Below are 27,947 nucleotides of genomic sequence, written 5' to 3' on the forward strand. Positions count from 1 at the left end.
CCGGAGACTGTCTTCGCATCCAACTATGGTAAGTGCCTACTGTGTGCGGGAATCATCCAAACACATGAGCCCCCCCAGCCCTGGCAACAGCCCTGGAGGGGACTCGCCCCAACACCCAGTGAACTGCAGCAGAATCCAAAGCCAAGCCTGACTTCCAACTTCAAGTGCACCAACCCACAGCTGATTCCTTTAAGCTGGGGAGATGGTCTATTCTAAGTCTCACATGGGGACCTCTGCATGAGCAAAATCTTTTCAAGATAACTAGTGGAGGTCCAGGTTAACAGTGCAATTGGTGGACCCTCAAATACGCCCACGACGCAAAGCAATCCAGTTTTTGAGATTTTCCCTCATCCGTCTGCTTTAGCCAGCTGAGACATCTTGGATGGAGACACGCTTCCAAAAGTTTGCCCCGGGGCTCATATACATCAATAGAATCGTCTGCATATATGGCAGACAACTGCTAGGTGCTGCAGACCACAGTGCACTCATGCACAACAGAGCCTGTAAAAACACGCACAAATTACATGAAAACCTCTCAATGCTTACGGTTTCACAGTTCAAGCATCGAGTCTCATTGGTCAGCGTTCCCTGAAAAATCTCATGGACCCAGGTGAGTTCTGGTTTATTATTCTCTGCAGGTTCATTCATGTTGCCATTTTTTAATTTTCCGTTTTGTTTTTCCTGTTTTTTCTCTTCCTGCAGGATGTCCGCAATAGTGTTTAGCAAATAATTTAAAAACTCGTGAGCATCCTGCTGCATGTAGTTATCAAAGAGATCTGGAAAAGAGAAGGTCATTCTTTCAATCTCCGGTTCTTGAAAAGCAAACAAAATGCTTAATTTTACGTGCACACTTCAATTTTTATATTGAAATGTCAACGGGACAGGTATCACATATATTCATCTCTATTTTGCAACTTTAATGGGTAAATTTTAGAAGAATTTTTGTTCATTATCCTTTTCTCTACCACCCAAGAACTACACTTCCCCTATCTCCCTGAAATCATCACGTATGTAAAACACTACCAAAATTTTTATTTTACAGAAAACCCCAGAAATTATTTCATAAGTTCTGTGACAAATGTCAGTATTTAATATGACGTGACCGCCAATGATCAATTATTCATTTTGCAGTTTATCTAGATGTCATTCTCCTTTTCCCAAAGATCATATTAGACCGTGGACCAGACTGGAAGCAGCTTAAATGAAACACATATGGGAGATGGGGGATACATGTATCTATCTGATGGTGTTCTGAAACCAAATACAAATGATTCCAGAAGCCTACTGCTGTTCCCTGCCATAAGGACAAACAATCAAGAGATGAATGCAGCTGTGAAACTTCATTATTAATCATGTTCGCGACAAGACTCGGGAGTGCTCTGCTTCCTCCTCAGATTATTTTTATTCTGGTACGTATAAACTACAACAACTTTAAAAGACAGCAATCAAATTAAATGAGACTTTATAAAACAAACATCTGATTAACTGTGCAAGTCTGTTGGAGTAAGGCTGAAATCTAGGATAAACACAAGTTGCCATATCAACTATTTCTAGTAGTAGAAATTACCAATGCAAAGCTTCTGGAATAACCTAGTCTCTACTACAACTTTTCCCGAAAAAGAAGATAGAAAAACCAGAAATGAAAAAAAAAAAAAAAAATCAGGTGACAGCAGGTCATTTTTATAATATAAACATATCAATATCCTTCAATTGTCTTAGGCAAAAGTCAGAGGTATTATTTTTAAAACAGCAAGAGCTCTGATTAGACAATATACATTTACTTTAATCACTTATGACAAGATTTTAAGAGTACTATTTTATTCAATTATTGTACCAACCTATTTATTCCAATCAGCGTTCTGCTTAGAAGGCTGCCTTGGGCAATTTCTCTCTCACAATGGTCCTACCCAGGAAAAACTCCTCCCAATGTGGAGCAAATAAAAAGACCATTCCAAAATGGAAAGATAAATCTGAATTTATAACCATGTTTTTTATCCAGCCTTAAGTTTACGGGATAGAAAAGGAGAATTACATCTTCTTTAAAAAAACAAAAAAGTGATTTTCAAATAGTTGGCCAGACTCTTTTCCCTTTAAAAAAAAAAAAAAAAAGAAGAAAGAGGGGAGATTCATTTGGAGGATCCACAGAACTATGAATTCGTATTTTGGACCCTTAAACACATTACTCACCGTTCTCTTTTCTCAGCCGCGAAATGAACTTCTTTGGTGGGATCACGCCAACCTTCTTCTTCTGCGTGGCGATGCTATGGAAGAGGTCTGCCAGGCACGTCAGTAAGTTTTCCTTCTTTTTTTGCTGGGCCTTGTACGCCAGCACATTCTCCCGGAACGGCCGGCAGAAGTACAACGCCTGCAGCACCGAGTTACAGTAGCACGTGTTCCCGAACTGCCAAGGGACAACAGGGATGCTTCAGTTCGTGGTCTGGAGCAGTCCAGCCTCCAGGAACCAGCCCAGATTTCCCAGTAGCAGCGTCCTGCTCACCATGCTAGAGACTAGTAAACCCCTCGCAACACCAGGGACTATCTGAGCAACAGGGAAACGAATACAAGTTTACATCAGCCTGGGGTCTCTCTGGCCCATAAAAGTCCCTAAAATGATAAGTACTGAGACTTGATTAAAAAAAAAAAAAAAATCTGGGGCGCCTGGGTGGCTCAGTCGTTTAGTGTCTGCCTTCGGCTCAGGTCATGATCCCAGGGTCCTGGGATCGAGCCCCGCATCGGGCTCCCTGCTCGGTGGGAAGCCTGCTTCTCCCACTCCCCCTGTTTGTGTTCCCTCTCTCACTGTGTCTCTCTCTGTCAAATAAATAAATAAAATCTTTAAAAAAATAATAATAAAATAAAATCTAAGGAGACCTTCTGGTGCTTAAAAAAAAAAAAGAGGGACGCCTGGGTGGCTCAGTCAGCTAGGCGTCTGCCTTCAGCTCAGGTCATGATCCTGGGGTCCTGGTATCAAGCCCTGTGTTGGGCTCCCTGCTCAGTGGGGAGTCTGCTTCTCCCTCTCCCTCTGGCTGCCACTCCCCCTGCTTGTGCTCTCTCTGACAAATAAATAAAATCTTTAAAAAAAGAGAGAGAGAGAGGAGAAAAATGGACATAATATGGCGACCCAGGAAAGTAGCTGTCTAAATAAGAGAGGCCACGTTGCAACAAATGGAAACTCCAATGACAGAAAATAAAAATCGAAATCAGAAAGAAATCCAGGAACTAGGAACCATTTGCTCAGGTGAAACAGCCTTAACTACACGGGCACTGGTTTTAGTTTTTCCTGTTCAAGATTCTGGTGCCCCTGCGCACTGCTTCAGAACGCATGTCGTCACTTACTCCAGAGTGACAGAGGCAAAGAGGTGCCTCCCTAGGTCATCCCACCAGCTTCTTCCCCTCAAACTCCTAAGTCACCCTCAGTCTGGTTTCTGCCAAGATGGCAAGCGTCCCAACACAACAGCACTCAGTTCCTGGTCTCCTACATAATCACATGAGGACTCACACCATAATATTTTGTTCCTCACAAAAACCATGGCTACTGAGATGATGATTAAAGAGGAAAATGCCATCATGTCATTGGTTTTCGACAGACCGTGACACCAACTCTGTGGAAGAACACCGTCGAGACTATCACTATCCCTTTAGAATTTTCCACACACAGGAAAACGAAAAGGAAACAATTTAAAGAAATCACAAGATTAATAACACAGATTTCAAAATGCTGTGTAAGATTAAAATAGAATATGAACATCTTCTCAAAACTGGTTGTTGGCTTGTGTGTCATTTTCCCAAGAGTGAGACAGATGCTCTGCCATACTTAATGGGACATTTCTACGTATGCTAAGATAGAACATTTCCTATTTTTACATGTTTTAATCTACTTTGACACAATTATGTAATAGGAGACAAACCTCTTTTTAAAGAGAAGCTGGAACTTTCATGAATTACCATTCGAAGTGAACATAAATGAAGCTATTAATAAATTTAATCTCACAACACTTCCACAAACTAGGAAACGGCTTTAATTCTTTTTTTCCCCATTTGTGTTTTCTGCTAAGGCAGAATTCTCACAACTTGAATAACTATCTTCATAGGGCTAAGCAGAGGCCTGTGCATAATGGCTAAAAAAGCTATTAAAATTAGAAGTCAGTATTTTGCCAACACAATGCCCTATATTCTAGTGCTTCAGACTTCCTCCTTACATCCTTTTCCCTTTGACTCAGTGCCTCCACCTTTACCTAGACACCCTTTAGTAATGCTTGGCCCCGATCCAGGGGATGACTCCTGGGAAAGAAAAGGAACTAACATTCACTGAGTGTCCACAATGTGCCTCAGCCTCACGTCAGGATCTTCAATAGGAGCTCTCACTGATCCTTCACTATAACCCAAGAGATAGATGTTGTATGGTCTCCATTTTACAGATGGGGACATGGAGGCTCAGAGAGGCCAAGTGACTTGCTCGAGATTACACAGCTAGTAAACAGCTGGGCACAACTCGGACTTAGGTCTGTATTCCTTTAAAGCCAACGTTCTTTCCATCAGCCACAAGTAGCATTCACTCGCTGAGAGTTATGTCTAGCTTCCCCAGTGGCAATTACTACCTGTTACACTTGGGTGCGGACAGATTCTGCTCAGAGCAGCTGTTCAGAAAACCGGGTACTTTACGAGTTAACACCTGGTGTGTGGCAAACCTCCAGGCCAGAGGAAAGGATCAGGCAAGGAAGAACGCTCACAAGGGGTGCGGGTAACACTTACTACCAAGTCATAATCAGCTTACCAAGGAAGCAGAGCCTGCTAAGTGTGGCCACACACAAGGGAGCCAGTGCTGGGCACCGATAAGAGGAGGCCAAGGAAGTCTGAGATCCACTGGTCCCGGCTTCCCCCCAACAACCTGTTTTAAGTGCCACTGTCAGGTTATATTGTTGAACAGTTACTGCCGATGAGTTGGTAACACTTTTAAAATTCTGGTTGTACTGATGCATATTGAAACAAAGACTGCCTAAGGAGCTCGTCCAGATGATACAAGCAGATTTGGCCATAAAGTCTAATAAAATGGTGCCAAAAGTTATGTGTACAAAGGAAATCTCGTAAGCAGAGATGGGGAAGTGAGAATCCGACCCAACAGTGCAGAAATTAAACCTTTTTTTCCAGGACAACTGACATGTTCAAAAACTGGACTAATCTTCTCCCTCCCCAACATTTACCATTCCTAGGAACTAAGGCACATGAACAATTATTTAAAAATTGGTCATAAGGAAAATTGCCATGGAGTAGCTTCAGTACTCTAAAACATTTGATAAAAATAATACATTTTTGAATACTTACGTTGACCAATCCAAAGTAGTGTTCATTGATTGGAAACTGCTCTGGACCAATGTCTTTTTCCAGAGCAGAGGCATTGGTGCCCTAAAAGAGAAAAATAAAAGTTCTGCTGTAGGTAAAATGGACAACAGACTCTTAAGACAGTCCACTATTGATACCCCGGTCCTCATGGTGGTTGGTGATGTTCATGCTAGGAAAAAAGGTGTCAGAAGTAAATCAGTAAATGAATTAATAATGTCAGCCTTATTCTTCTCCTCATCCAACTTAATCATCCCTTCAAACCTGTTCTACTTGGCTTTGATTATCTTCTACTAGGAAAGTTGGTTTGAGATGGGCAAATAAGCAAACTGTCATTAAGAACCTGTGAATAAAACATGTTTAAGCTCAGCAGTTTTTATAATACTTAGTGGTATAAAGATTCATATCACCACTCTTGAAGTCAATTTCTTCATTCTGATGAAGATTTATTGTGCACCCACTATGTGCCAGGCATTGTTCTAGGCACTGACAATGTAACAGTGAACAAAACAGACAAGGAAGCCCACTTTCATGGAGCTTGTATTTTAGTGGATGAAGACAGCTGGAAAGAAAAAGCAAATACGCCAGACAGTATACTGGAAAGCGGTAAGTGCAGTGATGAAAAATAAAGGAGGAAATGAGGGTGTGGACCTCAGGGAGGAGGGGTGAGGAGAGGCATGGGGGTGGGGTGGCAGGTAGACAGCTGAAGCTTTAAATGGGGTGGTCAGGGAAAAGCCTTACCTGGGAAAGTGAAATGTCCAGGGAATACGGTGAATAAGGGAGCAATACACTTTAAAACCCAACACTTCCCAAATACATCCAATTGGTAAGTCACGTGAAGCCAAGTTTAACGCTCCAACTAGATGGTGGGAAGTTACTGGGTAGTCCTACTGTGTGCCAGGGATTGTGCTATTTATTCTCACAACAATCCTACAGGTAACATAAGGTTTACGACAGTTAAAAATCTGCCCAAGGACCACGGTCAGTAAGTGGTCAGTAAGTGGCAGAGCTAGGCCTTGAACCCAGGAGTCACAGCTGGGAGCCCATGATCCTAACAAATGCCAGGCACAGCAACCATACCGAACAAACTGCTAAGGGCAAGTGGCCAGAGCAATACCACACCGATCACCACTGCTCCCCAAAGGCCTAGATGAGTCTGCTGGGATGAGGGAAAGTGACCAAAGTTCAGTCCAACAAGGTAGTTTGGGGGGGGGGGCGGTCAGGCTCCACATCTTCCCGTGGCTCTACCATCATTCTACAGCTTCTCACGTCCTCAGGCTATCACAGAAGGCTCAGTTCACAGAATCTCAAAGATGGGGGGATATGCATTATAGAAAGGAAGAGACACTGTTATGTTTTATAAAAAATAAATCTGTTGCTGCTACTTATTCTTGATTCATATAATTAGCATCTCCTCTCACAGGAAGAAATGGCCAAAAGGTGGGCCGAGAATCAGTCAAAATGGTCACTTGTCAACAAGAAAATGTTAAATACAAAATAACCCAATTTTAAGCAAACAGAACTGCAGCAGAAATGGCAATTCCATCCCCTTGTCAGAATATCCTGTTTTCCCGTGTCTTCTAGGTCCATTATACGGCCCACCCAGCTGAATTCCTTTTCCTGTCATGTGAGACTTTGAGTTCAGTGGTCATCTGTGCGTTCAACAGTTTCACTTTTCGTGTGTGTGTATTTCATCACCTTTCACAATAATGCAACCCCATATACAACGCTGAATCTTTTAAATAATACCATATTATAGCAGGATTTTATGGTATAGACAAAATCACTAAAAACTTTCAAAAAAGCTACATCTCAATCATAAATCAATATAAATAATGCATATTAAATATACCCACAGCCGTATCTGAAGCAACATTAGAATACATGGCTTCGAGCCCAGGAGGAACGTCAGATATAAAAGTACAGCACATAGAGACAGAGCTCATTAAATCTCTCTTTATGAGGTAGCCACATATTCAAGTTAATCCATGATTTCTGCTATTCAGGAATTCTTGGATCGAGTCTGCTTTGTTCTACCTATCTTACTACTTTCCCACTGGAGGGGGAGTTGGGGAAGTGATCACTCATACAGAGGGCAATGTTTAAGAGAAATAACTGGTCAAAACACCTGCCCTTCTGAGGCCCATGCCTCATAGCGCTTGCAAGGCCCTTCCTGTCTCCTCTGCTTGGCTGACCTCCACTCATGGAAGACCCACCTTTATCTGCCATCTCCTGCCATCATCTGGGGTGGTCTCCATCCCCATGTGGAGGAGCATTCCCACAGCCTGCTCTCTCAGTAACTGGATGTCCTATTCTCCAGCTGTCTTTTAGTCCATGCCACTCTGGCGCCTCACTCCCAAAGATGTACTCTGGATCTGCTCGCTGCCCTGAAGTCGATCCAGGCTCAGCTCTGCCTGCTGGCTTCCTGAAGCATCCCAGCACCATGGCTCCATTTACTCCCCAGAGCCTCTTACTCCTCTTCTTTCTTATTCAGCTTAGAGTCTAGGGATCATGATTTGTACTGCTCTTACAAACAACCCTAACCTTGTCCTTTGGGCACACCACCTAGCAAAAAAACAAACCCAGTAGGAACCAAACTGTCCACCTTCTCTGAACACATACATCCACACAGATGTGCAATGCTAGTGGAAGTCACACAGCCAAGTTGACTGGATTCACCCGAATTCACCAAAGTGGACCCGAACGTGTCCTGCTTCCAACAATGTCTCTTCAGGGCACTCATTCTCCATGCCACGACGACTATTTCCAACTTTCCCAGAGATCATCAAAACTTCCACACCCCCTAGATCTCCTTTGTGATTCAATGGGGAAAAATTTTTTTTAATTGAACTAAATTAAACCAGTAGAGAGGAACACCCTTAATTTCACTCCCAAACCTTCCAACCTATGTCCCTCTGTTAATGAAGGAGATCTCTCTCTTGTCCAAGCCAATGTCTCCTCTACGGTTAGATCCTTCTCATCAGAATTGAACATGCCTGTCCTGAAGGCTCGCGGCAGCTGTTGACATCATGTCATTTTGGCCCAGTGCTCTGAATGTCAAAGTGAAGAATTTAGCATGCCTCTGTGCCTCTCCCACTAAAAATACAAGCGTGCACACTCTCCCACATCTCTCCCCCGGTGACATCCCCCCATGTTCTCGTCCCATCATAGCTCAACTTCTTTAAAGAACTCTCTATTCTGAAACAACTATAGATGAGTCAGATAACTTCTAAGATTTGTTTTAAATAATCCAGTGGCAAGGGGCACCTGAATGGCTCAGCCGGTTAAGTGTCTGCCTTCAGCTCAGGTCATGATCCCAGGGTCCTCGGATCGAGCCCTGCTCAGCGGGGAGCCTGCTTCTCTCTCTCTCTCCCTCTGCCCCTCCACCCTGCTTGTACCCTCTCTTGTGTGCACACATGCTGTCTCTCTCTCTCTCAAATAAATAAATAAAATCTTAAAAAAAAATAACCCAGTGGTGAGGTGGGGAGAAATGGGGACACAGTGCGTTGTTGAAGCTGAGTGCTGGGTATATGGGGCTCCTTATACCATTCTGTTTATACTTCAACACGTATGTGTATAGGCAGAGCAATGGTCTTCCAAAGATGTCCACGTCCTCATCCCCAGAACTTGTGATTACATTACCTTACATGGCAAAGGGAAATTCAGGTTGTAGATGGGATTAATTTGCCAATCAGCTGACATTAAAATAGGGGGACTGTCCTGGATTCTCTTGGTGGACCCAATGTTATCACAGGCATCCTTGAAAGTGGGAAACAGAAGCAGAATGATAGATCAGAGTGATGCCATGTGTGAAGGACTTAACCAGCCTTTGCTAATTTTGAAGATGAAGGAAGGGGGCCAGGAGCCAAGGGACACAGGCAACCTCTAGAAACTGAAAAAGGCACGACACAGTCTCTGCTAGAGCCTCCGGAAGAACAGAGCCCGTACTGCCTACATGTTAGCTCAGGGAGGCCCACTTCACATCTCTGACTCCAGAACCATGAAATGAGAAAGCTGGATTGTTTAAGGCACTGAGTTAATGGTAATTTGTTAGAGCAGCAATAGGAAACTAACACAGTTTGTTAGAGATTGTCCATAATACTCTTTAAGACTTGGCTCTTTCCTCACCTCCACATCCCTCGTCTGGATTCTACCCCCGCTTCATCCCTGATGCGCGCCAAACACCGCCAACTCCAGGGTGCACATTGAGCTGCTGGCCTCTCCAGGCACTGAGGCCCTCATCCCTCTTCTCTGTGCCCCTCTAGGGTGCAGGCGATAACCACTCATGGGGCCTCAAGCAGCAGCTACCATTTCCAACTTCATCTTCATCCCAGAAAACTCACTTCTGAGCTCATTCAGACTGGATGAGTATTGACGTTTCCAATGGCCTGTCTCACAGGCCCTCAAAATCAGTCTACTCCAAACTAGAGCATTCCCTTCTCCTTCCCCCTAAATCCAACCCTTTCCTGGTGTTTCCCCCACAGAGTAAATGACAATGCGGCCTCCCTCCTGGCCAACACTAGATCTAGCCTGGGGTCTTGCCCGATCCACCCACCACTATGTCTTTGGGTTCACTCTCCTTCAATCTCTCAGGGCCATTCACTTCTCTTTAATCTCCTGTCATCACCAGCAAGGCCAGGCCACTGGCATCTCTCACCTGAATTATGACAGCGTCCTAAGCGGCCTCCAACACCCATGTGCCCACCTCTAACCCCACGTCAACATGTCAACACAAGTCAGCTGTCAACGCGGCAGAACAAGTATTCTTTGTAAATACAAATCTACTCTAAAACCACCAGCGACTCCCCCTGCTGTCTCCACAGTCACCTCTTGCCACCCACTACTTGGCCTGTCACAACGGCCTTCGTTCTGTTCCTCACACATCTCAGCACACCTCAAATTCCATCCCACCCACCACTTGAAGGCTCTTCCCCGGTTTCTTCACCTGGCTGTACCCCATCATCCTTCTCAGGGAATTCCTCACTGACCACCCCCAGGCTCCGGGAGTGTCTGGTGCAGAAAGGATATTGGCCCCTCAGAGATGTCCGCACCCTAATCCCTGGAGCCTGTGAATCTGTGACCTTACATGGCAAACAGGACTGTGCAGGTGTGATTAATTTAAGGATCTGGAGATGAGGAGATGACCCTGGATTATCTGGGTGGGCCCGGTGTAACCACAAGGGTCCACAGAGGAAGGAGGCAAGAGGCAAGAGTGGGTGAGGAGACGAGTCAAGAGAAGCAGAGTTCCGAGGGGGGATGTGAAGATGGAGGAAGGGCTGTGGGCTGTGGAACATAGGCAGCCTCAGAAACTGGAAAAGGCAAAGGAATGCATCCCCCCCCCCCCCCCCCCCCCCCCCAAGGTATGCAGCCTAGCTGACGCCTTAATTTTAGGACTTTTGACCTCTGGAGCTCTAAAAGAATAAATGTGTCATTGGAAGCTACTAAGAGCGTGGTAAATTTTTACAGGAGCAATAGGAAACTTCAAGCACATCACCCCCGCCTCCCACCCGGGGCACCGGTACAGCATCCAGACCTGGATGCAAGGGAGCCTGGCAAGTGTGGTCTTCACCTAAGCAGCTGTGACTAGCATTAGAAATGGAAAATGGAGGGGCGCCCGCGGTGGGGGGGCGGGCTCAGTTGTTAAGCGTCTGCCTCGGCTCAGTTCATGATCTCGGGGTCCTGGGATCCAGCCCCGCGTCGGGCTCCCTGCTTAGCGGGGAGTCTGCTTCTCCCTCTCCCTCTGCTGCTCCCCCTGCTGTTCTCTCTCTCTCTAATAAAGAAATAAAATCTTTAAAAAAAAAATAGAAATGGAAAATGGATACTGAGGGAACAACCAGCAGTCAATGTCTCAGAGGGTCCTCATGGCAAGGTTTGTAACAGAAACAAGTTAAAAACAACTTGAACTGGTTAAAAAGTTATAGTAACCCATATGATGGAATACCATGCAGCTATTTAAAAAAGTAAAGTTGCGGGGCACCTGGGGGGCTCAGTCGGTTAAGCATCCAACTCTTGGTTTCAGCTCAGGTCATGATCTTGAGGTTGTGGGATCAGGCCCCACATCGGGCTCTGCCCTGAGTTCACAATCTGCTTCAGATTCTCTCTCTCCCTCCCTCACGTGTGTGCACGCGCTCTCTCTCTCAAATAAATAAATCTTAAAAAAAAAAAAAAAAAGTAAAGTTGCCACACAAGTACTGCTATGAAAGTCTGTCCAAGATACAGTAATAAGTTAAAACATGCGAGAGAGTGTCACTATGCAGGCCAATACTGGAAATGTCATTCATTTAATCACCAGACACTGAGCCCTGCTCTGCGCCCAGCGCTTGTACCTGAGGCCCACGTGTGGACACAGCAGACCTGGCCTGCCTGCGTTCACCTGCTAGTGGAAGCCCCTTCCAGAGTACCGGAGAAATTATTAACGTTAGCACTATCACCAGGGTCTAGGAGCGGGGCTGGGAGATGAGGAGGTCACCAAGGGGCTTTTCATGTTCTCTTCCCAACTATTTACATGTTTTACTCTGAGCATATATTATTTTTGTCATACAAAAAGTTTAATAAAAATTAGCAAACTAATATTCTGCAGACCAGCTATCTAAAGCCCTCAGCACGTAATTCAGACTGTATTTGGCCATTTTCTTCCTCCCAGTAGGAATTTGCCTTTGGTTTTGGTCACTCCCCTCTCTTGTCCTTGGTTTCCTGGCCGAGAGGGGAGGGTAGCTGGTCTCCGGCCAACCTACTGCTCAGAGGGTGCCGGGAGAATCAAGCAAAACCGGGAACGTCATCAGCACTATGTAAATTGCATGGTATCAACTACCAACCCTGGAGCCCACACTCCTGCTCGCACCTCACACAGAAGCACAAAAGGCAAAGTGGGAGGCCAGATGCCGAACAAAAAAACTGATCTGTGGTGGTAAATCACAGGGTCTGGAGGTATGGAAACACAAAGATCTTATTTCCATCAGTAAAAAATTTGGTAACCTTTGAAAAACAATGTGCCACACTTTATTAAAAATAGAATCTGGGCTGGGACAAGTTCCAACAAGAAGACTGTAATGTTAGCTCTTCAAAGCCCTTCTGAGAGCAATTCTGTGACTGCCGAGGGGGGCTACAAAAATCACCAAATAAACAACAACAACCGGGAAGGATGAATCATAAATGCCTCAGATGGAGAGAGAAAGGCATTTCTTTTTAAAGTGATTTTAAAAGCAGTTTATAAGGAAAGCATATTAGAATTTCTTCCATGGGCGGATAAAAAGGACATAGAATCTTGCTCCAGAGGATGATATAATCAGAACACCAGCACTGCAAGGTCTATAAAAGCCGATGAGAATATTGCCATAATATGGGAGTGCCTGAACAAAAAAACAGAGAGACCAGGAAGCACCCTGGAGATCAGCAAGACCCACTTCACAGACAAAAAAAAGCCAAGGCCAAGAGAAGTAAGCCTCCTTGCCCAAGATAACCTCAGGACAGCCCATTTTTTCGCATCCTAGGATAGGCAGGCTCTCTTTCAAGTTTGTACAAAGAAGGGACACACACAAAAAAGGCCAAAAACGACATGTAAGGATTCCTAAGTACACAGAGGACAAGTCATTAATTATATTAAAATATATGACAGGCAAAGTGAATGTTGTTGCTGAAAACACATTTTTAGGTCTATGTTCAAAAGGCCATTCTACTTATCAAGTTAAGTTTACAAAGTACAAATGTATATAAAGAACTAGTTTTCACAAGGACTAGTATTCCCTGACTTCTGATGATTAAGGGTCATTTCTACAGCCTTACAGAGAGAGTGAAACAAAAATGAGGTGATGCAGCCCAAGATCTCAGGATGAGTCAGGAGCCATTTGCCAGAATTCAAGGATAGTTAAGGAAGAGTTGCGGCCACTGGTCCCCCAGCGGTAATTAGTAATGATAACGATAAATAACACAAATCATCCTTACTATGTCCAGTCACTGCCGCAAGGACGTGATGTGTATTTTACTCCTTTAATCCTTATCTCACAATTTAACTCTATGAGGTGAATGCCATTATTGTCCCCATTTTATTTATTTATTTATTTTTATTTATTTATTTTTAAAGATTTTATTTATTTGACAGAGAGAGACACAGCGAGAGAGGGAACACAAGCAGGGGGAGTGGGAAAGGGAGAAGCAGGCTTCCCGCGGAGCAGGGAGCCCGATGCGGGGCTCGATCCCAGGACTCTGGGATCATGACCCGAGCCGAAGGCAGACGCTTAACGACTGAGCCACCCAGGCGCCCCCTATTGTCCCCATTTTAAAGATAAGATGACTGGGACCAAAAGATGGTAAGTAACTTTATCCAAGTTCACACAGCCAAGTGGTGGAACTGGGTTTGAACTCACACCACTATGCTCCCGACCACTACACCATACTGACTCTCCAGGAGGCAGAGTTCCCTGGGAACCCCAGAATGGCAGAAATTGAAAACCTGAAGAGGTCACAAAGCTGTACAGGAAAACCCCTAACTCCAAAGCACCCCTTGAAATAGCCACAGTGAACAGCACACCAGTCCTTTTCTGTAAAATCTCTACAGGACACTGCTACCTGTTTAAAGGAAATGTAAAAATTGAGGTTGGAAGTCAGGAAAAACTCAGGATGTAGTCAATAGGAAAATGGATTTTTCCCCCCAGATGGTTTTAAGCTCTGTGAACCTTTAGCCAAGTAGGAAAAGAAAATAATATTAAGTTTTAACAAGGCAAAAAGAGAAAACAGCATCAAAAATAGAAACGAGGGCATCTGGGTGGCTCAGTTGGTTAAGCATCTGCCTTCGGCTCAGGTCATGATCCCAGGGTCCTGGGATCAAGCCCCGCATCAGCTCCCTGCTCAGGGGGTAGCCTGCTTCTCCCTCTGCCTCTCTCCCCTGCTCTTACTTACACAAATTTGCTAATTGAATAAATTTGGCAAATGGGGGGAAGGGTAAGTGGTATGTGCCACTCATTCAGAGACTTCGTGTCTATATATTCACTTCATCTCGTCCACTAGCCCAAGCCAGATGACACTCATTATCCCCGTGCTACTCAGGAAGAAATGGAGGGAAACTGCTCACATTCGCTCAGCCTATAAAGGCAGGGACAGGACTCAAATGTAGGCCATTCGGATTCACAGCCCAGACTCCTGATCACCAGTCAGGGGAGATGATCTTTTCGTTCATATTTTTAGTAATTCCTGAGCTGCAGATCCAGGGACTAGGCAGAGAGCCAGAGCTGCTTCTGAGAGTGTGCTCTCTGGCTCCCAGTCACACAACACCTCATCACCTAAGCACTGGGTGTGCGATATCCCAAGGTGGCTACGGATGCCCGTCCTGCTCAGACAGCAGACAGGTCACCCAGTCCCAGTGAGCAACACTAAACAAAACTCTCCCTCCAGAAAAAATCACTCCTGGAGACTCACCAGCCCCATTTCATAGCTAAGGGAAACGAGGTTAAAGGGGGTTAAGGAACTTGCCAAGGTCAGGTGTTCATACAAAGCAGAGGTCTGTTGTGAACCCATGATCTAAATACCATCACACTGCAACCCCAACTCCTGGTGTAAGAGCGCTCATCCACCTCCCGGGCCTCTCCAGGCTTTCCCCGGGGGCTGTCATCCACAAGAAGGCAGTTAAAGTACATTTCCATTCTGCACCACGGTAGCATGTCATTTCCATGCCTTATAGGATACTGAGTAGGGAGAACTAAACGAAAAAAAAATCTCAACATGACTTCATTTAATGATCATAACAGAAACAAAAACGTCTGCTACTGAAGAAAGATGACCCTGGGATACATAATGGTCCCAAGTCATCACAGGAAGGGACATTAAAAAGCAGCTAGAGACTGGTTTGTAAAACAGCTCTCCACATGCCTAGCGACAGCGTAACAAAGTCCTCATGCAAAGAGAAAATTTCAACTCAAAAGCAGAACAAAAGATCCTGGTCTGTGTCTATCTTCTGGCTGAAGGGGGAGAAAAAGGCAATTTCACCCACAGTCACTGAACTCTGCGCTAGAAGCAAAAACTCCTTCCCAATCCAACGTTCTGCAAAGCCACCAAGAATGCCGCCTTGTTTATGAGGTCTCTTAAGCTCCCACTTTACCCAGGAAACCCCTCCCATCAAATCGCTTCCCAGAAAAGCAGCATGGTGTGGCACGGGATCCTGGCAAAGCCCCGGGTCAAAGAGGACAACTCTGCAAATTGGACTAATAGAGGGATTTTCAGCATTCTCCACCCACCCAACCCCCTCTAGTAATTCAAGCTCGAGGTCTTCATCAATGCCAGGATAACGGCATCCCACCTCACAGCATGGGAGAACGGAAGGTTAGTGTAGCCCAAAGGGTCTGCGTCGCACCCCTGCCCTCTAGATCAGTCCTGCATCATCAGACATATTTCACCCTATGGAATGAAAGCATCCAGTACTGACTGTGAAATAGAAAATATAAAATTCTGCGCTCTCTTCTCTCATCCCCAAACAGGGTGGCAACGGGAGGGAGAAAAGAGATGAGTAAGGAGTTCTTTACAGTAATATTACTTAAGGTATTAATACTGCCATGAGCTAAGTTCAGAAACTAAGAACAGGTAAGATGAATGGATAGAGTAATTTTGTATCTGTCAAGTTTAATCATAAAAATAGGGGTTTGTGTGCTTATGTATCTTTGGAGTTTTTAACTCCAGTTTGCTAATAATTCTTTTTTATTGTATTTTACAAAAATACCAGTCTGTGACGGATTGAAAAGTAAAACTGGTCCTTCCCTACAGACCCGGAAAATAATTGCCAACAACAAAACAGTTAAATGAAATTGAGCTTGTTTTCCTGAACGTGTGAATAGCTCAAGCTCACTTCTAACAAGAGAAATGCAAACTAAAAATATACTAGGACACCATTTTCCCCTTGACTGGCAAAGACCACAAGGTTTCTGGAGAGCACACTGCTTTGGCAAGGCTGTGGGTAACAAGAGTCGCACATATTGCTGGTGGAGGGCAATTTGGCAAAATCCATCAAAGTTACAAATGCAAATCCATTTCTAAGAAGTGAGCCGAGAGCGGGCGCCAGGGTGGCTCAGTCGTTAGCGTCTGCCTTCGGCTCAGGTCATGATCCCAGGGTCCTGGGATTGAGCCCCACATCAGGCTCCCTGCTCAGCGGGAAGCCTGCTTCTCCCTCTCCCACTCTCCCTGCTTGTGTTCCCTCTCTCACTGTCTCTCTCTCTGTTGAAAAATAAATAAAATCTTTAAAAAAAAAAAAAAAAGAAGTGAGCCGAGAGCTATATTCCCACACACGCAAAATGATATACGAACATATAGACATATGTTCCCTATAGCCTTGTTTGTAAAAACCAAAGACTGGAAAACTACCTTTATGCCCACTGGGGGGGCCTGGTTAAGTGAATGCAGTACATTCAAGCAACTGAATACTCTGCAAGCCATTAAAAAAAAATGAGGATGCTCTTCACAGACTAGCACCCGCCCACCTCCCAGGCACAAAAAGCAAGGGGCAGATCAGGATAGATCAGCATATGCTAAAAGTACTATCTGTGTTTTTAAAAACTATGAGAGAAATAAACATATCTGTTTGTACACGCATAAGATACCTCTGAATGGAAGCAGAAGAAACTGTGAATAGTAACCATGCCAGAGACAAGAATCGGATGGTGCATATATTGTCAATATTTTATCTTTTTGTACAATTGTAAATTCCTACCACGTGAACTCATATTATCTTTTTTTAAAACTTTAATTTTTTTTAAACAAACTGAGCTTAGGGCCGCCTGGGTGGCTCAGTTGGTTAAGCGTCTGCCTTTGGCTCAGGTCATGACCCCAGGGTCCTAGGATCGAGCCCTGCATGGGGCTCCCTGCTCAGTGCCTGCTGAGTAGGGAGTCTGCTTCTCCCTCCGCCCCTTCCTCCACCTGTGCAGGCGTGTGCGTGCTCACGCTCTCTCTCTCTCTCTCTCAAATACGTAAATAAAATCTTAAAAAAGAAAAAAAGGAAAGAAAGAAACTGAACTTGGCTACTTCACATATATCTCAGCTAGGAACACCAAACTGTACGCCAGGTAATACAAGAGTTTGTTAGATGCCTATTAGATGGTGAAAAAGTCTTTGACTACATGATGTGCCCTCATTATCAGGAAAGGGAAAAACATTGTATCCTGCTGATGATTACAAAAGTTTTGCCACACACACCATCAGCACTCTGTCTACCATCAACATTTCAGTCGGAAATCACAGCTTCTTCCTCCTTTTGTCCCCTCTGGGCTTGCCCCACCCTAGTCTTGTCTCTGATCGGAAGCTGGGCTAGATTGCAATGTGGTGCTCCTCTCTCACCCCTGCTCACCAGCAGGAATCCTTCTTAACATCTCAGACCCAGAGAGGCCTAAATCACCTGCCCGATGTCTGGAAAGTGACAAAGTGGCAGGGTCATCATTGGAACCCGAGACCTTGGATACCAGGGCACTTTCCACTACATCGTTTGGACTCCAGGGCTAGTGGAAAAACCAGGGGCACTAGAAGAAAATAGTAGTAAAAGGGTCAGGCCCTGGGCTAAGCACCAGACATTAATGATTCCATTTCAGCCCCACAATGCCCCAGGGAGGGAGGTTCTCTTGTCATCCCCATGTTATGGGTGACAAGCAGAGTCTCTGAGAGTGGGAACAATGGCAACTCTCACACCCAACCAACAGCAGTGTGGAACGTCCAACCAGATCTCCTCCACAGGCTAACCTGCCTCCCAAGGAAGCTGACCAACCTGCAATCTACAAACCAGTTTAACAGTGTTCCTCCAGGGGCGCCTGGCAGGCTCAGTTGGTAGAGCATGCGACACTTGATCTTGGGGTCATGAGTTCGAGACCCACGGTGGACACAGATTACTTAAAAAAAAAAAAAAAAAAGTGTTCCTCTAAAATAGCCAGTTATTTGAACCACCATAAAGAACCTCTTATCTGAGCCAGTGTCTCCCCCAAGCTATAACCACGAATCCCAGAGGGAGGTGAGATCATCTTAGGTGGCGCAAGTATGAACACTTTTAACTCCAGCAATTATGTGTTTTTTTTTGTGGAGGTATAATTGACACACAGCATTATATTAGTTTCAGGTGTACAACATAATGATTTGATATTTGCATCTATAGCAATTATGTTTTTGATATGCATTAGAAAAGCATACAACTAGCTCATCAAACCCATTATTTCACAGATGTCTTAGCACAAAATGAGACCAAATTAAAAGAAGTTGAACAGATCTAAGGAAAACTACTACTACATTCAAGTGGTTCAAAGATGCAGGAATAGAAGACAAGAGTGAAGGTTGGGAATAAAAGAAACTGCAGCATACAATACACATGAGTTCTGAATGTCACTTTTTTGTTTTTATTTGCCCTCCTCTCTGTATACCATGCTGCCTCTCGCAGGTGGATAGGGCAGTACCCCAATAGATAAAGCACCCTGAAATGCTGCATTTAAATGGCAGTGTCCTTTGGTGGCTTAACCTGGGGTTGATCACAGGCCTGGTCTGTCCTGAATAAATCGGATTATGCCTACGGGAGATCAGTAATACCCAATAACTATTTGGAGCACATCCCCCCACACTTTAAGAAGAGTCTGACTTGAGAAATAAATCAGAGAGCCTCCCTACCGTCCTATCATCTGCTACAGTGCGGAGCTGAGTGGGAGAGAGCTGTGGGCCTCTCTCTAGCCCCATTCCTCCCCCTACCACAAACCAGTGAGAAGGGAACCCCCCTTTCCAGCACCTGCAGTCAGAACCACACCAAAGGTAAATTTTGCCTCCGCTCTTGCCCAACCTCCCCCACCCCATCCCACTCCTCCCAAAATGCCCACTAAATGTAGACAGCAGGTCAAAATGAAAGCAGAATTCCAACAAACCAGTGATTCTCAGATGTCAGTTTGCTGCCCTTCATGGTGTTCAGTGAATCTGTAAACTACCTGAATTTATTAGTAGCTTTCCCTAAATCTGTTCAATCTCTTTTAACAATAGCTTTATGCTTTGAGCAAACTGAAGGAAACCATTAATTCCCTAAAAGAATGAGAATTACAAAACGTAATGTGTGTGAGAGCATCACAGTTCACAAAATGCTTCCATAGGCAGCACGATCTCCTTAGATTCTTCCCAAAAATGCTGTGAGAAAGGTATTTTATCATCTGCCTCTTTGTGTTATAGAGATGAGGAAACAGGCTTCGAGATCTACCAAGCAGGATTCCAAATCCCAAACTCTGTCCGCTTTAAAGCTGTAGGGAAGAAAGAAATCGGTTTCTTTTTTTCCGCCCTAGGGACTTGCTGTTCTAAGTGTGCTCCCCAAGCCCAGAGAATCTGGCCATGCTAGAAATGCAAAATCTTGGCCTCACTCCAGACCTACTGAAGCAGACTCTGCATTTTAACAAGATCCCCAGGTAATTCCTGTGGACAACGAAACCCGAGGAGCACTGCCTTCCTGCACAGCAATTCTTCCATTTCTAGCAAGCTACAGCTCTTCACTCAGTTCTCCAAGAATCATTTGTTGAGTACCTCGCACAGATGTGCCAGGCCCTGTGCTGATTGCTGAGAAATCAGCAGCAAAGAAGTTAAACAGCTCTTGTCCTTGCAGAGCTGCCCATCTAACACAGTGGTTTCTCAGCTTCTTCAGATGCTTATCAAAATCAGCTGCGGCACTTAAAAAAAAAATCACAGGTGCCTAAAACCCACCCCAGACCTACCTACAGCCTGTCCACCATGGGATGAGGGCCACAGAAGCTGCACATCAAAAAAACTCCGTCTCATGCAACCATGTTGGGGAGCCAGGTGGCCAACACCCAGGAAAGCTGCAGACAGGCACATCCTCCGAGCGGCTCTTCCATTTCAAGGCCTACATCCTGGAGAAATGAAGGCACGTGTGCAAAGAAGACAAGAGCCAAAACATTCACTACAGCACCGTTTCCAGAGAGACACACTCACTGCCTTTCTAAAAGAACTTCAAAAAGCAACTGGCTAAACAGGAAAACTCCCTAAGCCCAGCCTTGCTGTTGCTCTCAACAGAAGAGGCCCCGACCCCATGTTCAGACCCGATGTTCACCGAAGCCAATTTCAATTCCACGAAGCATGAACAATGTAACTTGAACGGAGAGGCGTGGCCCGCACAATAATGTATCCCAAATTTACTCTCAAAGCTTAATGAATGTATCTTCTCACTTCTAGTCTGTCATCTTTTTCCCTGCACCTTCTCACCTCCTTGTTATCGTTCCCTCAACCTCTAACTCCCATTCCTTCCCTACCCTTCTGGACTTGTTCTTTGGTCCCCCCAGTTTTTCCCTGCGTCCTCCCTTTCCCTATTTTCAGACAAAAGCAACACTGCCATCCTGACTCTCAAGCCCTGGAAAACTGCTCCGGAGTCCCTGGATTAAAACCGCCCCCCAGCCCCCAGAAACACATGAAAAGATATTCAGCCTTGTTAGTAAACAGGAAAGTAAACATTTTAAATCACACCCATCAGACTGGCAAAACATCAAGACTCACAATATTGGGTGTCTGCCAGCCCATGGGGCAGCTGGAGCCCCCCAGCACCGCTGGGGGGATTGCAAAGTGGCATAACTGCTCTCGAGCGCAATCTGGCAATATATTAAGAGTTGAAGATGCCCATTTCCTTTGATCCAGCAATTTATCCTCAAGGTATATACCACAGAGGAACTTCAAACATAGGCACAGGGAGACAGGTTCAAAACTGTCACAACAAACACAAAACATGGGAAACCCACGTGCTAATCAACAATAAAATGAATACATGGTAGCACACTCGTGATGGAATATCATAGAGCAGTGAATAACCTAGAATCACATGCATTCTAATGGATAAATCTCAATGCCATAATTTAAGGAAAAGCAAACTGAGGAGCTGTTCAAAATCAGAGAGCATGTTTAAAACATGAGAAAATGATAATATACCTGGTTGATGGACACAGACATACATATCTAGTAAAAGTCTATAAACACATGATAAACGTCAAGTTCAGAACAGCAGTCACTGTCTGGAGGAAGGGGGAGTGAGATGAGGAAGGGTTGTATTTGTAATATTTTATTTCTTCACTGGGTGGCGGATGGAAACACACGGGTGTTCCCTCTATTATTCTCCATATTCTTCTGTGTGCCTGAAATTTACCACCACCCAGAGTCCCAAGTCTAAACTACTTTAAAGCATTATCAGGCTCTGAAAGTGGCATCAGAACTGGACGGGCAGAAGACTGGGCCGACAGGTGGAAAGTGAAGCTTTGAGAACCAATGGGGTTTCTTCCACACTCTTACAAATATCCAGCACAAAGAACCATTCTTAAAATTGTAGTAAAATTTCATATCGACGACTTATGACATACCCCAAATTCTTGGCAACAATCTCAGAACAGAAACATTCCAAAAAGCTTTTAATGCCAGGGTTGACTATTGATACAGAATTTATTTGTCTCAAAAAAGTATTTGCTCCTTCATTTTGGGGGGGCTTTTTCTCTTAAAAAGACAAACAAGGCCTTTCAAACTCTTAGATTAGCATTTGGTTTCACCACAATTGAAGATATAAGAATGTGCATTAAAATATTTAGGCCAGAAGCATTAACTAGACTAAAAGACACCAAAGTCTTCCAGTCCATTTGCTTTGGGCTGGCTCCATGAGTAGGCTAGAGATAAAACCACCAGGAGATACCTTTCTAATGATACCACAGAATTAAATGCTATTGTAGAGCCTCAAGTCATTTAAAGGAACTAGACACACAAGGCTGGGAAAAAAGGGACACGTAAACTACAGAAATTTCTCTTAATTGCTAAGAGGACCAAAATTGATAATTACTTTCAATTACAACCCAAAATACCAAAATTCCACATTAGTTAAAAAATAAATAGGTTTTATTGTATGGGTGAACTGGAACAAAAAGTTGATATCTAGAAAATAATATTACAATCTTTCATGCTAACTAAATATTGGCATTCAACTTTGTTTTCCTCTAGGATTCCAAGGAAAAACAGAGAAAAATCTATAGGCCTAATTGTCAGGTCCTGACCCAACACAAACATCCACATATTACACCAAGAGACCAGAAGAAGAGAATTTTTCTTTAAACATCAGCCCACCCCACCCCAGGCTGCAATTTTTAAAATCTGACAACTATCACAGTAGACCCTCACACATGACTTTAACCACTCCCAGATGACACATTAAGCTTACAGTCTCCAATTATCTTTAAGAATGGGAAGCAACAGTAACAATACTAGAGGAAGAGACAAATTATGTCTTCTCCCAAATTATAAGATATATGTACTTTTTTACTAGTTTTAAAGAATTTTTCCAACTAGTCTCAAAAATACTGCCTCCGGTGATTGACTTAGCAAGATAAAACGATCTCTATAAAATCCTCTAGCTTTGTTTCCAATTTTTACTAATTCTACCTTCCCTTACTAACAGGGAGACTTCATTTATTTAAAACAATTCAAATATGGGACTCACTATGGTGTCCAATAATATCCTGGGACTGTTCAAGGAATACTAAAATGCTAATATCTGGTAAATTCAACACAGTTTTAAATAAGGTAGTTAGGTCTTTAAATGGTTGAGAGCCAATTAAGAGAAGGAATTTTTTTTTTTTTACACTTTAAATATGTGACAAGTATGTAGGTCAATAAAACAGTTAAAAAAAAAAGAAAATTATAGTGCTTGGTTCATAACATACTATGTGGAGGAGTTTCAAAGTGAAGTAGAGACAGGTCAGTCCCCATCTAGGGGCTGGTACTTCTCCCGTGGTTTGCGGCGCTGGGGAGGCCAAGGCCCACCACTCCGTCCTCACAGGACATTCTGCCTTCCACAAGACTTCCCATCTGTGTGCTGGAACCTTTGGTCAGTCAACAGTAGGTAGGCGCCACTGGCCCAAAGAAGACTGAGAGAGAAAGTGACCCCACTGGCCGTAGACCACCCCCTCTGCCCCCACCCTGGGTGCACCCTCTTTTGGGAAATCCTCAAAGCCTACATCCTTCCACGAGCTTCCGACAGCAGCATCCTCAGGGATGGACTGTAGACCAGCTCGCTGACCTCTAGACAACTTGGTCCCTCCCTCTTCATCAGACTTTTCACAAATTGCCTTGACTTGATCTCGCAGATGCTTGCCCCATCTTGTGAAGGAGATTTTTTTTATAAAGACTCTAAGAAATACTGTTCACTAAGAAGCTTTGGACAGCCCCCCAAAAATGTATCAGCTTTACAAGGTGAGAAAGACTCAGGTCCCAAGAAATACAACAATCTGTCCAAAGTTACCATACCACTCATGCTTCACTGCTCAGACAGGCCCTGGGACACAGATGCCAGGTCGAAGTTACACTGACTAGAATCACGTCCTCATACAAAACAAAAAATAATCAAACTTTGGTCAAATGCAAATTATATTAAAGAAATGTCCTGCTGTGTTCATCAGTCTTTTCACTGTATTGCTTCTGAGATTCTGTTCAACCTTTATCTGTGCAGATAACACGTCATATTGAAATTGTTTAGTCTTTACCAATGTTACGCCCACAAAGTAAGAAACTGCTGAGCTCCTTGGGGATAGGGACTCGCCCCATTCTTTTACGAGGCACCTACACATGGTATATGCCAACATAACATAGCAGGTCCTCAACAAATGGTTGCTTATGGGAACAAAAACGTAGTCTATCTGACACACAGCATTTTCTCGATGGTACATCTTACAGTGCTATTAACAAATGAACTGAAGATTTGATGATTCAGACCAATTTGCACTGGTACAAATCACATTTCTAGAGGACACATCTGGTTTCTCCTAGAGCAAATGCTTCCCCTTCAGAAAATTTCTCAAGCTCTTCAAACTGGGGAGGGGACTTTCCATTTGTAGGGTCATAAAAATATGTAAGAAGTTAAATCCATTGATCTGGACAAAAATCAGAGGATTATCAACAAGGGACATTTCCTCATGCTTGGTAGCAGCTCGTACATTTTACAAATTACAACACACTAGCCAAACAAGCTCTCCTATCTCTGAAGCAGACACCCTGTGGCTAAATTGACACAAGCAAGCTGATCAAGAATCACTGCGGCAGGAGTTCACATGAACGTAAAACTCAAACAAATAGGAACTAGCATTAAACTTCCAGTGGACAATAAAGCTTCAGTATGTAAGGCGACAAGCAGAGGGATGTGGGTATTTTCCAACACCCCCGTATCTAAAACAGGCAGGAGAAGTGTGAGGGAAAGAGAAGGTGCTCATTCCTCAATCACATAAAGGATTTGCTACAAGTTTTGTTTCTGCTCTGCTGGGTCCTTTCCTGTCTGGTAGAGGAAACAAATCTGCTTTTCAAGGCTAGGTTTTGGCTTGTTCAAGTCTTACCTGGGAGGACAGTATCTTTTAACACCCTTTCTGGACACATCAGCCTGTTTAAAATATGCCAAACAAGCTGCTTAAAAGAAAATGTCACTTGCTCTTACTATAGCTACGCAAACCAGCTAGGCCCTAATCATGTTAGGAGTGGAAAGGACCAATTAGAGCCCCAGAGAGGAACCAAACAGTAAACAGAGATTCAGACAAGACCTACCTGGAAACAATTCATCATCCAGTGAAGAATCTAAAGAGGGGTCTGGTGAAAATGTACATTGATCAGGTGAAAAGACAGCAGACTCCTCATCACCAAGCGTTCTCTCGTGGGAAGTGAGACGGGGAGGGGCAGGGGTGACCTGAGCAGTCTTTTATAAGGGGCGGGGTTAAGGATTCACATCTCAGCCTCTGTATACTGCCTTTCGGCTTGGTTTGCATAAATGAACTTTGCATAAGTGAACGTGGGCTTGTTTATATTAGTGGCTGCTTCCAAGAGCGTATCATCTTCATCGTTCTTTAAACCACTGGAAGGTGACATAATAATGAGAAAGATGTTAATAGTAACAGCTAGCCCTCTCCGAGCGCTTGCTATGCGCTAGGCCCTGCAGTGCAGGAGCTCATTTAACACAACAGCCTAATGATATCTGTTACCCCCTTTTTCTAGGTAAGGAAACTAAGACAGCAACTTGTTCAAGGACAAAAAGCTGGTACATGTTAGAACCAGAACTTGCACTTGCTCAAGACACAGTGTACAAATACGAACAGAAAACTCCCTACTTAGGAATTATGAGCTCCTCACTTCACCCGGATGTCGAGCCTAACTTTGGTGCCTTTTCAGGGACTCCACATGAGGTGTCAACTCTGCAGACCCAGTAGTGATGCCTCCCCTGCAGTCTGCCTCCCTGAGTTTTACTGGAACCTGGTCGTGACATCCTGCCTAGGTGTGCCAGGAAGCCCTAGCCGCACTCCGGGGGGCGGCGGGGGGGGGGGGGGGGGGGGGGGGGGGAGCTGGACGCTGGCTTCCTCTTGGGACGTGTAAGCTCTCAAGTTCCCAGGCTACTTCACTACAGAGAGGCGTCAGCACACACAGGCAGGAGAGGACCACCACCAAGAGCTGGGACCATGCCTCGCGGCCCCATAAGCCTGAGACCACACAGCAGGCGAGCAGGAGGATTAGAGCTGCTCTGGTTTCCTGGTGCCCCTCAGGAACTGGTCTTAGCAGAGAGAGACAGCGAGAAGAAAGATATCACCTTCTCACTGCACCAAGCCAACGTTAATGCCACTCGACAGGAAGGAGCAGGAGACCTGTCTCTGCGTGGAGAAGGAAGGAAAGGAGAGGAAATGGAACGGCTCCAGGAGCCACCCACCACATCTAACTGGTCCTGCAGCTCTCACTCTGGGGAGCCCCAGCCACCGCGGCAGCAATGGCCAACGGTGCTGAAAACTGAAGCCCGCGCCGCTGGGTCTTGATGCCACCCCTGAGCTAACACAGGGCTCCTTCACCGCCGGGTGTTAATCGTGCAGGAGAATGTGGGACAGAAGATTTAAAAAGCTGTGTTAAGGGGGAAGGGCAGCCAGATCACCTTACCCCAAGGTTTCTCAATCAAGCCTTCTCAGATTCCCTTTAGGGGCCTGTATTATTAGCTTCAAGGGAGGTTTTCCCCAAACTGGCATTAAATGAACACGTGTTCCAGCTGGGAGAGTAGCCCTTTGATGAAGGGGAAGGGGACCCTGGAGAGTGACGGCAAGGCACACACTCTCACCCTGCACGGGAGGGCAACTGCCTTATTCCAGGGCCAAGCTGAGCTTCCTAAAGCTCTGACAAGCGGGGGTGCCTGCAGGCTGCACCCTGGGAACCCAAGGGCTGGAGGCTCTTCCTGCAAAAACTGAAAAGGAAGGGAGAGCAATGGGAGAAACCCAAGTTTAACTGAGCACCACATCATGGACCCAGCCCCACCAGAGCCCCATGATGTCCCCTTGCTTTGACCAGCTCACCAGCCTCTGAGGGGTCTGCAGTAGATCAGGCAAGATAACTGGAGACCTCCTCCACGCCCAAAGACGGCCCCACCCTCCGGGCTTCCAAATGTTACTGCCAAATAACCTTGTCCCTCTTTCACAGGTGGGGAAATTGAGGCATCCAAAACAAATTACCGTGCTTCCCAAACCAGGGAGAAGTTCACTTCTCTAACCACAATTTTGCACTTCCTTACAGCTTTATTACATTTCAAATTTCTCCAGATACACCGATTGCCTTTGCAAAGTGAATTTTAAATATAGTTTAAGGAGCGAACTCAAAATGAGACGAGGGCGGTCAGAAAGACCGGTAGGGCTTTATCTACCGCAAGGGCAGGATGGGTGCCCCCCATCCCCAGCTTATCCCCCAACCCCCCCCCAAGACGCTTCCACCGCAGCCCGAGGGCGGAAGCAAGGCGGCGCGGCCGGGCACCGGCGGGGGAGCTCCCGGGTCCCGGAGCTGGGAGGGGGGGCGGGGGATCGGGCCCCTCCCCGGGGGCTGCGGCCCGCCCGCCGAGCGCGGGGGCCAGGAACTTCTGGCCGCGCGGCGCGGACCCCGCTGCCCCCCGCCCCCACCCCGGCGCCCGGCGGGTGTGCGGCTCGGGCTTCCCTTTCTTCGCCTCGCCGCGCCTCGGGCGCGACCCCCGAGGCGGCGGCGGCCGCCACTCACCATATTACAGATGGAGGCGATGTTTCGGACAGTCATTAGTCTAAAGGTTGCAGCGATCCCGCACCGCCATCTTTATAAGGTGAAAACAGGACTGTCCATGGTGGAGCGCTCGCGGGGAGGCCGGGCGGCGGCGGGGCGGCGGCCTGGGGTCCGGCTTGCAGTTTGGCTGGGAGAGGGAGGCCGGGAAGGAGGGAGGAGGGAGGGAGGAGGAGGAGGAGGTGGAGGTGGAGGAGGCGGGAGGGAGAGCGGAGGGGCGGGGAGTGGCGGAGCGAGGGAGCCTGGGCCGCGGCCGGCGGCGCGGGGAGGAGGAGCGGCCCGAGCGCGCCGCGTGCAGCCCGCGCTCTGAGCGCTCCCGCCGCGCGCCCGGCCCGGCTCCGCCCCCGCCCCGCCCCCCGCCCCGCCCCGGCCCCGCCGCTCCTGCGCCCGTGCCCCCGGGCTTCGGGCCCCCCGGCCCCCCGGCTCCCCGGCCCGGCCTTCCTCGTCGCCTCTTTATTTCCTGCTTCACCCTCGTTGGGCTTAGCGCGGGGCCAGGCCCTCGCTCGCGTGACTGCAGCAGCCGCGCCTCGCGGGTCCCCCGGACTGACCCTGACGCGGCGGCG

The 27,947-nt window shown here is 45.9% G+C and overlaps 1 protein-coding gene across 2 annotated transcripts in view; it reads right to left on the bottom strand.

Moving 5' to 3' along the window:
• USP46 (ubiquitin specific peptidase 46) overlaps positions 1-27,485 on the bottom strand; it is a 54,730-nt gene extending 27,245 nt beyond the window's left edge. The window contains exons 1-4 of one of the 2 annotated variants that reach the window (XM_032400349.1): positions 27,349-27,485; positions 5,320-5,400; positions 2,188-2,401; positions 547-776 (exon numbers count right to left, since the gene is read on the bottom strand). In XM_032400349.1, the coding sequence (XP_032256240.1) occupies positions 547-776; positions 2,188-2,401; positions 5,320-5,400; positions 27,349-27,384 (561 nt within the window). In that variant the 5' untranslated portion in view covers positions 27,385-27,485. Of the gene's footprint in view, positions 1-546; positions 777-2,187; positions 2,402-5,319; positions 5,401-24,885; positions 25,558-27,348 lie in introns of those variants that run through there. The other variant, XM_032400350.1, reaches the window with a different exon arrangement.
• Between the last annotated feature and the right edge of the window lie 462 nt (positions 27,486-27,947).

Source organism: Phoca vitulina, unplaced genomic scaffold (assembly GCF_004348235.1).
Source record: "Phoca vitulina isolate PV1807 unplaced genomic scaffold, GSC_HSeal_1.0 scaffold3, whole genome shotgun sequence".
NCBI classification, from domain to species: Eukaryota; Metazoa; Chordata; class Mammalia; order Carnivora; family Phocidae; genus Phoca; species Phoca vitulina.